This window comes from Melozone crissalis, unplaced genomic scaffold (genome assembly GCF_028551555.1).
Source record: "Melozone crissalis strain CALT ecotype California unplaced genomic scaffold, PUWL_Pcris_2 ptg000061l_1, whole genome shotgun sequence".
NCBI lineage: Eukaryota > Metazoa > Chordata > Aves > Passeriformes > Passerellidae > Melozone > Melozone crissalis.
The window spans coordinates 17,635,256-17,653,025 of NW_026535839.1; the positions used below are offsets into that span (position 1 = coordinate 17,635,256).

The 17,770-nt window shown below is 46.9% G+C and overlaps 1 protein-coding gene across 5 annotated transcripts in view; it reads left to right on the forward strand.

Annotated features, from left to right (window-relative positions):
• The first annotated feature begins 524 nt into the window (after positions 1–524).
• Positions 525–17,770, forward strand: part of FBXW11 (F-box and WD repeat domain containing 11) — a 55,244-nt gene continuing 37,998 nt past the window's right edge. Inside the window, exons 1-4 of one of the 5 annotated variants that reach the window (XM_054287881.1) lie at positions 525–614; positions 8,726–8,805; positions 11,115–11,220; positions 16,070–16,171. In XM_054287881.1, coding sequence (XP_054143856.1) covers positions 16,121–16,171 — 51 coding nt within the window. In that variant the 5' untranslated portion in view covers positions 525–614; positions 8,726–8,805; positions 11,115–11,220; positions 16,070–16,120. The remainder of the gene's footprint in view (positions 615–8,725; positions 8,806–11,114; positions 11,221–16,069; positions 16,172–17,770) is intronic. The other 4 variants (XM_054287882.1, XM_054287884.1, XM_054287880.1 and 1 more) reach the window with 4 other exon arrangements.

Consider the following 17,770-nt stretch of genomic DNA (forward strand, 5'->3'; position numbering starts at 1 on the left):
CAGGGGCAGCCCCAGCTGCTCTGGGCACGGCGGGAGCCCACAGGGGCGAGTCCCAAGGGCGCTTCCCAAGCTCCCGATCCCGCAGCAAACCCGGCCCTGGCCGCTCCCACACGGCTCTGCCCGCCCGGCAGCGCGGGACAGGAGGCCTCGGGAGCTCCCGCCGCCCCTCGGAGGCGCTCGCTGCCGCCCCGCTCCATTCCTGTTCCGTTCTGTTCTGTTCCGTCCCGTTCCCGTTCCCATTTTCGTTCCCATTTCCGCTCCCGGTCAGGCCCCTCAGGACCCCCCCCCCACGCCGCCCCTCCGACGGGCACGCGCCGCTCCCGGCACCCCCCGCGCGCGGCCGGTGCCCAATGAGCAGCGCGGCGCTGCCCGGGGGGGCGGGGCCGGGCCCCCGCTCTTTCCGCGAGCGCCGTGACATCACGGCGGCCGCAGCGCGCGTGCGCGTGCGTGTGCGCGTGCGCGTGCGCGCGGCGGGGGCGGGCGGGCCGCGGCGGGGCCTGGCGGGCGCGGGGCGGCGGCGGCGGGGCCGGGCCGGGCCGGGCAGGCGGAGCGCAGCGGCCGCCGCCGCGATGGAGCCCGACTCGGTCATCGAGGACAAGACCATCGAGCTCATGGTGAGTCCCCCCGGCCCCCGCGCACACCCTCCCGTCCCCTCTCGCCCCCCCCCCCCCCCCCCCCCGGCTCAGGCCCCGCCGGCGCGCCCGGGCCGCGGGGTCCGGCGCCGCCGCCGCGGGGGCTGTGGCGGGCCCTGCTCGGCCCCGGCCGGCCGCGCCGTCCCCGCGGGGGGATCCGCTCGCTCCCGCCTCCGCCGCGGCCCGCCCGGGGCGCCACGAGCGCCTCCGTTTCATTGAAAATAAATAAATAACTGCAGTGAACCCCCGCGGCGGGCAGGGCCGGGCCGGGGCACGCACCGAACGCGAAATGCCCCGGCCGCGGGGGATCTGGCCCCAGCCCCGGCCCGGCCGGACCCCTCCGTGCCCTCGGGGCGGGTCAGACCCCGCACCGGTGCTGCGGCTCCGCTCCGGCACACACGGAATTACCTAACGAGACTTAATTGGTGTATTGGTTCTGCTGCTCATTAACGCTCACGCCGCTAAATTCGCGCTATGGAGAGGCAGCCAGGTGGGAGAGGTAGAAAGAGGTGTTGATTGTTTATTTTAAATATTAACAAATTTATATCTCTATGGGTAAATATCGGAGGCCCCTCATTTTACTGCCTTTAGGCATGAATAAAATTAAGTTAGGAGTTGAGAGAGAATAGTAATCGCTAAATATATTCTAATTTATTTGTTATAAACATAATTGCTTTTTCTCCTAAGCATAATTTGCCCTCATGTACAAAATTTCATACAGTTCTCCAGAACTGAGGGGCAAAATGCGAATAATTTCCCTTTAAGGCACTCTGAAGGTGAACTGGGTTCAGTGGAGACATAAATGGGTTTTTTAGCCAGTGGAGTTGTTGCTAAACTACCTGGTCCACAATATATGAACTTTCTTTAAGTGTGCCATCTGGTCTCAAAAAGCAGAAATAAAATGAAAAAGAAAAAGGGGAACCTACAAAACCTTTGTGTATCTTTCATTATTTCTACTGATCACTGAGGGCAGGGGCTTAAAAGTCATTCCTAGGGAACCTCCTGCCCTGGTCTGTGATCTCACGCTTGCCCTGGGGACATCAGAGCAGGACAGGCAGGGCTGGGGCAGCTCTGTGGGCAGAGCTCAGGAGCAGCCTCCCAGAGATGCCTCCTCAATTCCCGAGGTGGGAAGTGTGCTCTGGTGCCTTTTTTCTGCCGTGGAACACTCACCAGCACTCCTCAGCTTACGGTTCTGTGAGATGCTCAAATAGCATTTGGAGCTGGAAGGTTTGGCTCCCTCACCTTTCAAAAACCCCCACTTCTTTGTGTTTTCACAAGTGCTCTCCCGTTTTAGTCTCTCCTCTTTGTGGCCAGGTTGTATCAGGAGGAAGCAAATGGGATTTTTGCTGGTGAGTGTTGTACCCTCCCCTTGCTGGAGCTGGGAATTGTGCTAATCCATGCAAACATCAGTGGGGCTTGGAGGAGTTTCAGTCTCTAGTAGGAGGTTTTAGAAATACACTTTTCTCCCTTTCACAAGAAATGGATACATGTAAAAATTGAATAAGATGAACAGTTAATTCTGTCGTTTCCAAGAGAAAATGGTGCTCTCTACAATGTAGTTAGTAGTTGAATTTAGTGTTAACCTTAACTTGCACAGGATCACCTGTGTTTGAGTGGAGGTGTTGCCCTAAAAGCATTGCAGATCACTGCTGGATGCAGATGTGGAGGTTTTGCCTTTTGGTGTGGTGCAGCAGGGGAGATTGTCCAGGAGATCTGTGTGAATCCACAGGGCAGAAGCTGTTTGGGCTGAGTTCCCTGTTGGGGATTTCTGTGTGCTCTGGAAACGTGGGAGTCAGTCTGTGGGAACATCCCAGACCTGGGATCATCCCAGTCATCCCTGGCAGACTTAGGGGGAGGCTGCTCCTTTCAAATGTTCCACATTCCTAAAAGCAGATGTTTTATACCTCTCTTTGATCAGGGAGATGGGCTTTGATGCATTGCTTCCCTCCAGTGCCAGGGATGAATCTGTAAATACAGAAATGAGTAAGTACAGGAGCAGAGTGTGATCTGAAGGTTCTGAGGAGCAAACACACCATCATTCTGATGAACATAATGTGTCAATATGTTAATTGCATGGAAGTTTGAGAACGTGCTGCTCTACCCATCAACTGTGCCTTCCCTGGATTGATCATTTGCATTTATTTCAAGGAAAATCAGTCATGCAAATAATACTGTTCTATTTTTAAGGCTGGAATCTCAGAGAACTATTTCAAGGTTTCAGAGTGACAACTTTGATTTGCTGTGTGAAGTTTTAGTGGGTGTTCCAAGCCACTGTGTCCCTCAGGACAGCTGAAGGCTTCCTGTGCCCTGTGCTGCTTCTGTGGGTGCTGTCCTCAGTCATTCCCAGGGCATGAGTGTTGAGTGGTGCCACCCCAGTTGCAGGTGGTGCCCACCTGTAGGGGTGGGGTCCCTGAGGGTGGCTGGGGCTGCCCAGGCTGAGCTCCTGGTGTCTGGCAGGGTTCACTGTGGGCTCAGGGAGACGCTGGGTGTGAGCAGGTAATCCAGAACAGATGGAGGGACACTCACTGAAAGGGCTCTTTCTGCCCCTGGTTTTGGTTTTCTCAGTGAAATTAGATAACTGGGACCTTTTTGCTCTTTTCAAGAACCAAGTGCAATGCTTTGTGAAATAAGTTTTGTTGCCTGCAGATCCGAGTTGCGTATAAAATCCATGTTCAGTTGTATCAACCCTGTGATTTGCATTTCCCTTCCATATCTGCTGAAAGCCTTGTGTTCTTCATTTTCCCAGGACCCTTCCCATGATTGTTATTTAGTGTTACCAGCAGCTTTCACACTGTGGGAGGGTTAGCTGCTTGGGTTGTACTGAGGTGGTTGTAACTGAATACATCAGTGTGGTGAGTAGTTTGGGGGGCTTTTTGTACATTTGTGGGGTGAACTGTGTGCACCATGAGATGTGGAATAAAAAAAATAAATCTGCTGCTCCCAGGCTCCTGTACCTACCAGCCACCCACGGGAGAAGGCTCCTGAGCAGGGATCCAGTGGAAATTCTCCCACTCACTGAGCTTGTGCCCTTCATGTTCCACTGTGGCCTTGCTGCCCAAGCTGCTCTCCAAACACAGGTCCCTGTGCTGGCAGGTTAAATTCAGCACTCACTGCTCTGTGGTAGGAGCATGAAAAGGTTTGGGGAAGGCCATGCCTGGCAATAAAATGGGCAAGCGCTTGTTCACACTGCTATCATTTGTATCTTGAAGTTGTATATATGGAAATAATCTTCCTAACACATGGCCTTCAGTGTCTAGAATGCTTCTCTCTGGCTCTCCTAAAAGCATCCAGTGTTTAAGTACCTTGGTAAATAATAAATGAAGAATTATAATTGAATATCTTGCCAGAAATCTTTGTTTCCCCTGGTAGGAGTTTGATGTGAGGTGGAGGTGTTCAGTTCAGAGGTACCAGCCTGGGAAGGAAGTGTTTCACACAGGCCTGAGCAGCAGCAGCTCCTGCTGTAAATCACTCCAGGGCCACCTCAAGTTCCTTGGGTCACTGCAGCTGGAGATGGTTGTGCCCCCAAAGTATTTAAAGCTAAAGTGCAAAATAAATCCCAGCATTCTAAAATACAGCTGCCGTGTATATATCTCAGTAGGGCTGCAGTGCTCTGGCTTTTCCCTTCCCTGTCTCAGTCATGGCAAGCTAAGCAGGCAGTTGGATTTGTGGGATTTATTTTTCACATACTCTTGGAGGAACCCTTCAAAGAGTTGACTTTTGTAGTGACACAGACATAGGCAGTGATCATCTTTGCAGCTGAAACAAAGGAGATACTGTTCTAGCTGAAATGTGACTGGTTCTTCATTGAAGCCTGGGAGTAGATGGAGTGTTAGTAAGGTATTTGTAAACCTGTGTGTAACTTGGATGTGCTTTATTCAACAGGATAACAATCTGTTTGCTTTGCTGGTATCTTTTTTTAATCTTCAGTAGCTAAATGAGCAGTGCTGAGAGCTGCACGTTGGACAGTAAAGCATGCAGGGTTTTATACATGGGGAAATCAGCAATGGCTGGAGCATACAGCTAAAGAGGTGCTGGTGGGATGGATTTGAGGAAGGCACAGCCTTGGGATTAGCCTTGGGGCAGGGGATGTGAGGTCTGTGCTGCTGCCAGGCTCTCAGAATGACAGTCCTGTTTCAGAGAGTGCCTTGCAGAGGAAGGATGCAAATCTGAAGAGAAGAGATTGCTGTGACTTTGGCAGCAGTGCAGAAAATGGGAAGGAAGAGCTTAAGAACATGAATTAGAGCAAGGCAACTGCACTCAGAGCCAGCAGAGTGGTGAAAGGAGGGAAGTGGACAAAGGAGTGGAAAGCTTTATCTTTTGGTAGGGTTAGCTGGAGCAATGGCCTGATTGGGGAAATGAGGTGGCAGAGAGAAGGAGGCTATAGAGGTGCAGAAGTGTGTAAAGTTATCTGAGGTTTCTGGTGATGGTGGCAGTAGCCATCAGATAATTCAGGTGGAGGAAAGCTGCACATGTGCCAGTTGTGGGGGAACTTCTGAAACTAAATTGCTTTTGGTTCTTAATGAAAGGAAGTTACCAATTACTGGGGAGACTAAGCCCTGGTGTTTAACCAGAGGCTTTTTAGATCTCATTCCAGACTCAGATTTCTCACTTCACATTGCAGTTACATTTTCTAGCATAACAAAGTTGTCCAAGCTCTGTCTGGTGCTGAGCAGAGGAAGTTTCTGCAGTCTGGAACACGTGCAGGGCTCACCTGGGCAGTGTGACTGGGCAGCCCTTGCCTTGTGCAGGGCTCACCTGGGCACTGTGACCGGGCACTCTCAGCCTGTGCCAGGGCTCACCTGGGCACTGTGACCGGGCACTCTCAGCCTGTGCCAGGGCTCACCTGGGCACTGTGACCGGGCAGCTCTCGGCTCCAGGGGCTGCCCCAGAGCCCTGCCCGGGGCTGGCAGCTCCCAGAGTGAATCCCTGCCCAGGTGTCCGTGTGGAAGGAGATCCTGTCTCTGCAGGCAGCTGCTGTGGGTGCAGCTGCCCTCTCTGAAGTGCTCTGGGGCTGCTGCTTTGATGAAAAGCCCATCTGCCTTTGGTGTGTGTCAGACAGTGCCGGCTGTGTCCCTCAGGATACAGAGCTTTGAGCACTGCTGAGATTTGGGTCACTGAGGAGTGTTGGGAGCAGCATCACAGCAAAACAACCTGCCTTGTTACAAGCTGTACCCTCAGAGAGACCTGGGAGTGTTCTTTGAAAGATGGATGTACCTTTTCATTTCATGCTTTCTAAACCACCTCTGGTGCTTGTTAAATCATCTTGCCGTGTGTCTCGGGGTGTGCTGGGTTTGTTGCCTCACAGTTTAGAGGTCGCTGCTGCTTTGGCATTTCCAGTTGCCTTCCAGTTCCCAGCCCTGGGCAGCCTGGAGTGCTTGTGCAGCAGCGTGCTCAGGGAGATTGCTGATGGCTTTCAGATGAAATGGATGGTGCAGCAAATGTGCCAATGCAAGAGGAATGATGTGTGGGAGAGAACAAGAGGCCGTGCTTGTGAGAGGGCTGCTCTGTGACAAGGAATTTCTTTTTGTTGCAGGGCAGAAAATGAATTGAAGGGAAATGAGAATATTGACTGAGTTGTTTAAATTAATGCTGATGGATAACAATTCTTTCCTTCTAGCTTTTTCCTTGGGCGACGTCTTCTTTATACGGATGCCACTGTTTATGTTGTTACATAATCTGATTTCGTGGTTTGATTTTTATGGCATCATTATTCACGGAAAATCCACTTTTTCTGGAAATTCCCTTCCTTCCCCAGTTTATTGATGTATTTATGAGCTCAGTGGTGTGACATCTGACAGCCTACTCCGTTTTCCTGTACCACTTCCACACATTTCCCAATATGAGCGATGCATGACCGAGAGCAGATAATGCAAAAATAACCCAATGCCATTGGTGTTGTAACAACGAAAAGCATTGACTCTTTCTGAAAACTCAATTTGCTCCTCATGCAGCCTGAATTAACAGTGGGAACATTTGAAGGCATGTTGTTTCTTTGGTACTTTGTTAATCCACATCCCCGCAGGACTTGCATCCTTGTACTTCCACCCCAGGAAATTAACAGTTTTGTGTGGGATCAAAGAGTAGTTCAGCTTCCTGGGCCCATTTGTAGGATGAATACAGATGGAAATTTGTAAGATGTAGGTAGGGACCCACTTGCTAGGAATAGGGAGTGATGTGTTTTCTGGGTAAAATGACAAAAAAAGCTTTTTGGGTCAACTTCAAGCTGTTGGCAACAGTACAGAATTTTGGTTTACTCATTGACTTAGAGGAGAAGAGGAGAATCACTATATATATATAAAAATATATATATTCAGTGTTACAAGTTTGCTCTGAGTTTCATTCTGTTGAGTTCTTGAATATGGAGTTTTGGTACAAAAGTTGTGCCAATGTGCACTGTTTGCCTTTTTGAGGGCTGTGAGCTTGTGTATTTCAGCATGGTTTGCATGATGGGGCTGTTTTCAAGTCTTCCAACCTTTGCAGTGAAACCAGTTTTTGATTTTCAGACAAAAATACCTAAATCTCTTTGAAAATCTATACTCAGAATTTGCAAAACTTAGTAAGTTCCAGCTTGGACTTGATAGAGAATCTCATTGGCAATTCTCTTAGGGCAGGGGAGGACTAGCCAGGGAAACTTGTTATTCAGGCTGTCTCCAGCACGCCAGGCCTTCTGGAGACAAAAATCAGACCTGTGCTGTTACACTTGCAAATAACGTTAAGGTTTGGCTTCCTGGAGAAGTGCCTCTCCTTCCAGCACCCTGCTGGCTCTGCAGTGACTTGGCAAATCAGTGCATTTATATAATTTGATAGCTGGCTTCTTGCTGAGCTATATTGTACTCTGAAAATTCTGAGTCATATGCCTTGACATCCTAGCACTTTCCTTGGCAGCCTTAAGCATCATGCATTGGACATGGTAGTGGGCCCACAGTGCTGCTTTGTCCTTGAAACGCTGCCCTGGCACTGCTGCCTCTGCCAGTGCCTGGGAGCAGGACACCACCCCACCAGGAAGGTGCTCCTTTCTTTAGGGAGCTGTGGGCAGTCAGGACAGTCCTGTCCTCATGGAGATGGTTTCCTGGCACAGCTGGAGACAATGGCATTTTTTGCACCCTTCTGTGAGTTGCTGGAGCTCGAGGTGTGGGGCACAGCAGTGGAGGCTGAGGTTCAGCTCTGGAGGGGCTGCAGAGCAGAGGGTGAGAGGTGGTGGTGATGTGTTCCTCTGGGGGTGTTGCAGCATTTTGTTCTCACTGCTGGTGGGGGAAGCTCCATGGGCCATGGCCTGAAGTTTTTGAAGCTCTTGGTGGAGGTTGCATGGTTTGGTCTCTGCAGGCTGAACTTTCTGTTGCATGTGGAGTATGAGTTTTCTGCAGACCCCATCTTCTCTGAGGTGTCGCTTTCAGGCTGCTTTAAAGTAGTCACACTCTCACTGTGCTGCTGGCAGGACTGGCTGGAGGCCTTTTATCTCCCTCCTTAGCAAGAGGTGACTTGTCTCAGGAGTGGTGTACAGTGTCTTACTCTCTTCTGGCTCTAGATTGTTGTCCAGAGACACAGCAGTACTGCAAATGTACTGAATACAGTGCTGTGTTCCCATCAGGAGTGTCTTGACAACTCCATCTTTGTGCTGCAGATGTGTAAGGCAAATGAGGTCATTTTGAGCCTGGAAACAGGGAAATAATCATTGCAGTGAAGTGCTTTAGAGGATGTTTATGGCAGACCAGGAGAACTTCACTGAGCTGTCATGCAAACCTGTGTTCCTGGAGCAGGCCTGCGAGGTGTGAGCTGGTGGTCGAAGCTTTAGGACTTGGCTTTGTTATTTGCATTGTAGCTTCTTCTCATCTTCCTTAATCTTAGCAAAGTGAGCTGTACCCAAAACCACTTGTTTGGGTGACCCAGGGTAAGGGAAGGAGCAGTTTCTTGTCTGTAAATGCGTTTCTCTGTCTTAGATCCACCAATCCGACGCCCCCACTAACGTAGTCGGTCCCGGGCTGGGCAGGTGCCTGGGCTGCCTTTCTCTAACAGCATTAGCAGTAATTGGGATTTCGTTCAAGAAAGAAGTAGATACACCAAGCTGAAGATGATTGGCTGCTCTCTTTTAACAGACAAGTCTGAGAAGGAAAACCCATTCGAATCCCCTTTCATTCTGGATTGGTGGATCTGAAGCCCAGAAACAAAGTTTCAGGTAAGAAGTCACCCTGTACTATATCTTGCTGCTTCTGCTTAGATGGGTTTGTCCGCACATTCAGTCCCTGCTTTAACTGCTTGATGTCCCCAGGTGTTAGGGCACAGGGAATCAGCTGCTGAGCTGAGTCAGGGCATGGCCAAGAGGTACAGGAGCAGTGCTGGAGGGAATGGCCAGTCTGCTGTGGAGCATCGGGCTGGGAGCACGAGGTGAACTTCTGTGAGTGCAGGAACGGGCACAGCGCCGTTGGCTGCCACATCCTGTGTCTGGAAGGGGAGAGCAGCCTTGTCAGTGACTGTCCTGGGCTCCCTGTGGAGTTCAGGGAGGTCCCAGCTCTGAGTTCAGGCCCTGTCCTGATGGATCCATCAGAACTGGAGAGAACTTCTCTGGTTACTCCTAGCTGTAACTTTTTTCTGTAGCTTTTCCTGCTGAAATGCCATTTGAAATTCTTGGAGTCAGTGTCCTAAACCCTTCCTGAGCTGTCAGTGTGAAGGTTTGGCCTCAGCTGTTTGGGACAGGTGTAGGGCAGGGGTGGCACGAGAAGTCTCACACTGACACTGGGTTTATTTCAGAGTAGGGGTGAGCCATTGTACTTGGAGTCACATTCCTCTGAGATTTGGCATGGCTACAAAAGGTTATCTTAGAGATGGGTTTGGAAGGTGTTTGTGTGCCTCAGGAAGGCAAGCTAGGTCCCTGGCTGGCAGGAAAAGAAAATTGTGTGTGTTCAATATCATATCTGGTGTGAATGGGAGAGCTGCACCTCCCAGTGCCCAGCTTTACTGTGAGTTGGTGCTCTGATGGACTTGGCAACTTATTTCTGCAGTGACTGTGAAGCAGTGTACCTGGATTCCTGTGGACAGTAACAGCAGTAATGCTCAGCCTTTGTGTGTTCTCCTTTGTAGGAGTTACTGCAGTGAATGGGGAGCCTCTGTATTTAACCTGCTGTAGCAGAAACTCTGTTCGTGCTGTTGGTCTCATGCATGGTTTGAATTCTGCGTTTGTTTTCCTGGTGTGGTATTTTGTGCCAAAGTTATATTTGAATTTAATTGATAAATACGTTTATAATTAATTACTTGTGCAAAGGTTTCCTGGTTTGATTTTTAGTGTAGTTGAATTTTATTTGGTTAGGGTGGAGAAGTCTGTTTTAGTGTGACTCTTTTAAATAAACCAGAGGGAGAATGCAGGGGAAATACTTATTAACCTTAGACTGACACATTTCTTACATTCTCATCTAGTATCAAATTGAATTTGTTCCACACAGCCATCAGACTCACTTTGGAGTTAAAATTGTGAAATAGTGTCTTTCTGTGGAATATTTGCTGTTCAGGGTGTGCCTTTTTCTAAAAACTAGAGAACAGGGAGACAGAAGCAAACTTGGCATCTTTAGTGATGAAAACTAAAAAGAGGAAATAATTTAAAATACACTGAGCAGGGAAAAAAGAGGAAGCATAATTGAGTGCTCCTGCTGATCAAGATCCTCAATGTAATTTAATATTGCTTAACTTTTGGAAACACCAAAACAGCCAGCCCTACACAGGCAGCAGTTGAGCTGAGCAGGTTGGAGGCTTTGCTCTTGCCTGTGTTTTGAATGTTGCATTTCAGAAAGTGCCCTGTGAGGCACTCTCAGAGCTGTGGCAGTGTTCCTGTGCAGCCCTGCCTGGCAGTCCTGGGTTGCTCTGGCAGCCCAGCCTCCACAGGCATCGGAACTTGAGTGCTGCTACCCTGCCTTGGCTGTTGTAGGATTTATTGTCAGCTCTGTTAGGCCTCAGCCTTGAGAGCCTAAGGGTCTGAGACAGCTTTTAACATGTTAGACAGGTTTCAGCCATGTTTTTCTCTGTGTCTGATGCCCTGCAGGTTTCTCCTGTGTGATGGGCAGTGCTGGGTCTGTGTTGCCCACTCAGGATTTGCCCTGAGCTGCTGGCTGGAGATGTCTGCAAGTCCCTGTTCTGCTGCAGGAGAGCAGAAGAAAGTGTTTTGCTTTAGAAATGGCCTTTTTAGTGTAACACAGGGGATTAGTGCAGAAAGGTGTATCATACAGCTGTGGGAGTTGGGGTGTATGTACATGAAGGAGGCAAGGGCTAATCTAAATGCTGTGTATTTTGGAAAATTGAGATTATTTCAGTAGTGTTCAGAGTGGCTTATGCAAACATCTTAGGATTTTTTTCCCAGTCCTTTGTATCTTCTTGAAAACAAACTGCTGCATCTCATGAGTCTTATCCTGATTAATAAATTATAATGGAGTAAGATGGTTATTCTATTCAAAGAAAGCATTTAATCTTCTCTCCACTGAACCCATATTCCTTTTGTAGCATTGACTGTGTGTAGCAAACACACTTTGATCTTCAGGAGCAGAGTGGGACAGCGTTCTCCATCAGCCTCCTGTGAATTCAGTGTCCTATCTAGAGCATCGCTGTGGTAATAAGGAGAATTTCTCTCATCAATTCTTTTCCCTTGTCTTGCTTTCAATTTCCTGATTCCTCACTTAGTGTTTTTCCCCAAATGCAAGAGCTTATGTGCAGATCTCGAATGGCTGTTGGAAGGTTATTCCATTGAGCAGTTTAAAAATCTATTGTGAATAGCAATGATTTGGCTAAATTGATTTTCCTAATGGCACTGTGACTCAGCTATTGGTTACCTAATTTTTTTTAGAATGATCTAATAACAGAATAATAAAAAAAATTCACAAGTTAAAATTAGTTTTCCACTCTGTGGGTATTCATTTTTGAGAAATTAATTTTTGCATTTGTAGCTCATGGAAAGAGAGAAATAAATGCAAGCGTAAATTACGTCTGAAACAACTTTGTTGACCTGGGAGTCCAGTTCTGCTGAAATTGAAGCAGATTGCTGGAATGCAATGTAAAACTCCCTGAGTGTGGAAATGTGTTGTATGGATGGTGCTCCAACAGCCTTCTGAATGCCCAGTGGGGCTGCCCTGGCCGTGGGAGAGGCAGTGATGTGATGGCAGCGGTTCCAGCAGACCCGTGTGGAGCACAGGGCACCTCCCCGGGCACAGCCTGGCTGGGGTGGCACAGGAGCAGCCAGAGAGCTCCTGCTGGTGCCTGCAGAGCTGTGCAGGGATGTCCCTGCCAGCCCGGCTGGCCCTGGGGAAGCTCTGTCACCCTGCATGTCCCACCCAGTGTTCACACACACCCCTGGATGTTGTGCTTCCCACCTGTGCACACTCAGTCCCAGCCCAGGGCTTCACCACTGCTCTGCTTGGCACTGTTTGAAGCCTGAACAGGAAAAGCACCAGGTAAGATCTGGAGGAAATCCCAGCCTCCAAACCGGGAGGGAGTTGGACTTGGCTGCTGTTCCTGCCGAGTGTAAAATAATAATGAAGGCCTTGAAACAGTGTTACTGCTCATGTTTTTTATGTCTTAGTGTGGTTAATGCTGATTTTTGAGGAGATCTGAGCTTGCCATTAGGCTGGAGATGGGAGCATAAGGCTTTCCCAGACTGCCCTCAAATCCAAGTTGGCTTTTCAGAGCACCTCTTGGGCTGCATTAAACTGAGCCCCCAGCCATGGAGAGGGGTTTAATTAGCACCACTTACCCATAAAATTATCAATATTAAGTGTTGGTGGAAATAAATACCAATTGTGTTGGTCCAGGCCGAAGTAAACTAACCAGGAAGTCACCATTGCTGAGTAGCATGTGAATTTCTTATAGCTAAAAATCTCAAAATAATTGACAGTGAAGGCTGAGGTTATTTGGTTGTACCTTTTTTGCATGTTTTTTCCTTAAGATCAGAATTTCCCAATAAATTTGGATTCTCTAAATTACCTTGTATAAATAAAATGAATGCAGTGAAAAATTTTGAGGTCATATTTTTAATATTTTATAAAACTCGCAGCATAAGTCTGGGTTATGTAAATGCTGTCATTCTTAGTTATGACGCTGCAATATTGCCATGCCTGGGTTGCAAAGGTGTTCTAATTCCATCAGAAACACAGGCTATAGGCATTTCTTGGGCAGTTTAAAGGGCTTTAGAGGATAAATGTGTGAGGTTTTGTTAAGGGATACAAAAGTGTGAGGATTTCTGTGTGACAGTATCAGGTGCTCTGAAGGAAATGATTTCTGGGCATGTTACACTGCTTTAACCAGGCCCTGTTGTAACCTGGGAGAAGTCCAGAGTGAAGGAAAACTTTAGGATAGGATAGTTCAGGGCCTGAGGAGGTGTTTTTTACACCTCCATCCTAAAAGTTCCCAACTACAAAGTTGTTTTATTGGATGCACACTGCTGTGTGCTTAATTAATATAAGAAGTTCTTAACATTTGAGTTTTAAAGACATTGAAGCATCTCCCCTTTTTACTGAGGATTTACAGGTTTCTCTGGGAATGCAGCATTTTGTATAGGCTGCTTCAGTTTGAGATTTGAGATTGAAATGTAAAGCTTGAAATGTAATTCCTGGGGCTAGACCACCAAAGCAGTTCTTTGTGTATGGAATTAGCATCAGTCATCTCATAATAAAATTAAAGTACCAATCTCTGCAAGCACCAGGCATTGAAGTGATCAGAATGAGAGTTTGTGTCTGTTCCTGCCTTGCCCTGGGGCTCAGAGCCCTCTCAGCTCTGCAGATAGAACCTCCAGGGGATCCCCTGCCCTCACAACGTGAGGCACTTAGAGCTCTGCATTGCTGATTACCTTAGTCCTTAAAATCTGAGTTTCAGTTTACCTCAGCCTGTGCAGTTCTGATCTCTGTTCTCATTTAATGCTGTGCCTGTTGGCCACTGGCACTTTCCCCTCCCCAGGCTTTATTAAACAGTGCTGCACCTCCCTGGGCTCCTGGTGAGAGAAGGGCCAGTGCAAAGTGAAGCCTTTGGAACACTGTTGAACTTTTCTTCATCACAGATCAGGCAATAACATGTCAGGGAAGCACACAAATATTTGCACGTTGCTGTTTTGGTGTGAAGTGGGACACAATATTTAATTTGTAGCATTGTGCAATAGCAGTGCTGCAGCTGAGTGTCCAGGGAGTTTTTGTAAAGCCTTTCATGCAGGTTTCATAATGCTGTGAAAAGGTTTTTGTGTGGCTTAACCTTGGCATGGAAATGGCCTCAGTGCCTAATGCATTTTGAATTAAATTTTTAAAAATGTTCTCAACTTACCCATTTTTGTGTTAAGCACTTCAAATTCAGTTTATTTAGCTAGAGTAGTTCCTAAACTCCCCACATGATAACCTCTAAACCAGTGATTTTTAGTTCATAATCTACAGGTGTAGATTCGTTATAAACATTATCCTCAGCTTTGTGCACCTAATCTGAACATCTCAGGAGAGGAGTTTGCTGTGGCTTTTATCAGTGACTTTTATAAAGTCACATGAGCAAAGTGACTTTTTTTAATCAGGCCTGGATGTTTAAAAATGTTTTTGGGCTTTAATCAACACCTGCAGAAATACCCTGAATTTTGCTGGTTCAGTGTTGCAGAACCATGATGAAGGTATTGTCCTAAATAGGAACAAAGAACAAAATGAATTGCAAAGGGAGTTTCTTGAATTATACACTCATTTTTGAGAAACCTATAAAATGTGTCTCTTCAATCAGTGGGTTTTAACAGTACATTCCATCTTTTTTGAAAATATGAAAGCCAATTTTTTTTTGGTGTCTTCTTGTAGTTAAGGTAGTTTCCCTGTTGTCACTGATTGTCTGTCTTAGAAGTGTCCTGGGAACTAAATTTCCAATGTTAATGCAAGGACATGTCAAAGTTAAGTAATGCAAAATAATGACAGATGTAGTGGAGTAATTACTTTATAGCTAAATCCCATTTCTCTGTAAACATTAAATAAACTTTTAAAACATTTTAGTAATTGAAAACTATGGATTTGTTTTGCTATTAATGAAAGAATAATACAATAAAACATAGGTATGACTATTTTTACCCCTGTCCATAAGAGATAGGCTCCCTGTCTTGCCATTCCAAGTGCACAGCACAGGATATCCCTGTGGAATCAGCACCTTCCTGCTGGGTAAGAGAGGGAAATTCAATGTGTTTTGGTGCTGCTAGGGCCATTCTTCTGCTGGTTTTGCTGTAATTTCTTTCCTTGGCATGGAGATGAAAATATGAGTCTTCCTTTTGTTTTATTCATAAGATATGAAACAAAAAAAAGGTTTTTTACCCTTCAGGTGCTCTGGGCTCTCTCCCCCTCCTTGATCCTGGCACAAACTGCTTTCCATGAGGCTTCACCTCCAGTTATTCCACTTTCAGCTTTGACCTGTGTGGGGCTTTCCTTTCAAAGTTTTGGTGTCCATTGTAACTAAATTGGAAGCCTGTGTGGAAAATAGTGAAAGCTCAGTCTGTGCCAAATATTGCAGCTGGGTTTGTGCTCTGCTTGATGCTGAGAAATTGAATCCTTTTCCCTAACTTTATCTGGTGTATATACTGCTCTGTCCTTAAAAAGAACTGGGAAATAATATTGGGGAGCTACAGAAATTTTGGGGAGTCTGTCTGCATCAAATTTCTTCAGCTTTCTCCAAACTTTTCCTACTTCTCATGTGGGGAATTTGGTAATTAAGCTTGGGTGGCAGGAAGAGTAGTAAACGTAGCCAAGGGATGATTTGGCTTTAGGATATCTTCAACTATAATTCCAACATTTTTCCCCAGGTCATTAGGATTCCTTGATTAAGCAGAGCTTGGTCATGTAATTTGAGCTCAGTTAAGTGTGGTTCCTCTCTAAAATGTGCTCCCATTGTCGGGTTGAATAAAGAACCACAGTTTGTTTGAGAAAGCTGAGACACTGGGGAGTGCCAAACCTTAATTCCCAAACTCCTCCAGGTGGATTCTAAAGCCTCCAATGGCACCTCCTGTCCCCAGGGCACTGTGCAGGGCACAGCTGGGCAGGGATTTTGGCCAGGCTGGGTTGCTGGGTGGGGGCTCTGCCCTGGAAGCTCTGCTGTGGGCAGCAGTGTGGGTGAGCTAAACTCTGCTGCTGCTGGGAGTCAGTGAAAGCATTCAGCGGGGCACTGAGGGCACGGGGTTACAGAGGGGGAGAAGGAGCTCAGGCCAGAGGGGTGGGACAGGCCAGAGGGGTGGCTGGTCCTGGGCAGGCCAGAGGGGTGGTTTGTCCTGCACAGGCCAGAGGGGTGGTTTGTCCTTGATGGCTGCACAGCACCTTCAGTGGTTGTTTCACCCCTGGCACTAACTACGGTGAATGTAGAAATAACATAGATAAGTACCCACGTTAACATACTAATGAGTTGCCTGCCTTGAGTGATTTGTTGTGGCATCTAACTGCTTCTTCTCTTCCTTCCTTTTTGTCACCCTGCAGTGTTCTGTGCCAAGGTCTTTGTGGCTAGGCTGCTCCAACCTGGTAGAGAGCATGTGCGCACTGAGATGCCTGCAGAGCATGCCCAGTGTCAGATGTCTCCAGGTGCCTTTCTTCTTTCTTGTTGTAAATGTTATGCTGTTGAACTTGTGTTAAACTCTCAGGACTCTGTTTAATCGAATTGTTTAGTCTGCTAAATGTTTTTTGTGCATCCTTTTCTGAAATCTTCTACTTAACTGCATTGTAGGAGTGACTCTTTAAGGGCTTTCTGTGCAGCAGGGCTGGGGGAGCTGTTGTGTTTTATTGCCTGTTTACTGACGTTGTGATATCAGTAGCATAGTTCTGCATGTTGCCTGCTACCTTTTGCTTTCTCATTTAACTTAAAAATAACGTAATGAGCTTTGCTGTTAATGAACTGATCAGCCTGTGATATATGTGTGATTGAATTTAGAAAGGAAAAGCTTTTTATTTGCTCCTAAGCGTGGGCCTGGGTGTAGCCTTACCTTAGTCTTTGCACGTGTTTGAACAGAGAATAGTGAGCATGGGGTCCTGGGCTCTTTGGGTTGCCCTGTTAACTCAGTTTTTTAACTTCCTAGAAGTGAAGAATGAGGGATGGGGGTGGGGGGTTGGTCTGCATAGAAAACCACTAAGTCCTAAGTTGTCTGTTGTTTTTCTTCTAGTAAGCTGTTGGAGCTAAGCCTGCATAACTTAGAGATGGGGAATTGCTGCTTCATTGGTTTGGGAGGGATGTAAAATGACAAAAAGGGAGCTTTTGGGACCAGTTAACAATTTTTCCCAGGGTATTTACCTTGGAAGGAAAATGCTGAATGTGTGTAGTAACTGTGTGGCACCTCCCAAAGTGTTTCTGAGTGTAACATTTTTTTTAGCAGAAAACAAGGATTATTTAACATAGTCTGTTTGCATAAGAGCTTCATTCAGTGATTCAAGTCTTTCATGTGTATAAAATGAGTAGTTAAAAGAAACTGCTTTTTTGTGAATGAAAATGAACAATTGTGTCACTCCATTTGAGGTCAGCCACTGGAGAACATCAGTGTCTTACCTTAGAGAGTAACCAGTTTTAAAATAACTTCTCACCTGCAAATGTGGCCACTTGAAATTCAGCAAATGTGAATTTCAGAATCAGAAGTTCCTTCAAAATTTTTGTTAAAATACAAATCTGTTTTTTCCATTTGAATGCTTTACGTTTCCAATTTTGAAATAGTATTCAAAGAAAGGACAAAAACTCAGGTCCAAGACAAACTCCCAGATGGGTAATTCAGTTTTATAGAAATGAACAGTCTCATGGCCAAATCATTGCTTATAGAGGAGTGCCTACAGTCATGCCAGGGCAGAGTCCCAGAGGTTTGGTGTCTGTCTTGGCAATAATCACAAGCTACTTCTAATTTTGACAGGGTGGGATTGTTGGGGTGTGTGCGGGGCTGGGGGTTGGACTTTGCTGATCCTTGTGGGTCCCTTCCAGCTCAGGATATTCCACGGTTCAGTGAAACATTGTGCCAAAATAAAGACTCTTTACTTTTTATTAAGGTTGATTGTTCTGTAGAGCTGCAACCAGAAGAGGCTTTGGGACTTTTGGAAGTGTCTGTGAAGGATTATTTTTTTTAGAAAAGTTCTCCTTTTAGGTGTGTGGCTCAGTGATGTCGTAAGGGGAACTTGGAAGCAAAAGTGACACCAGCTGCTTTCCCC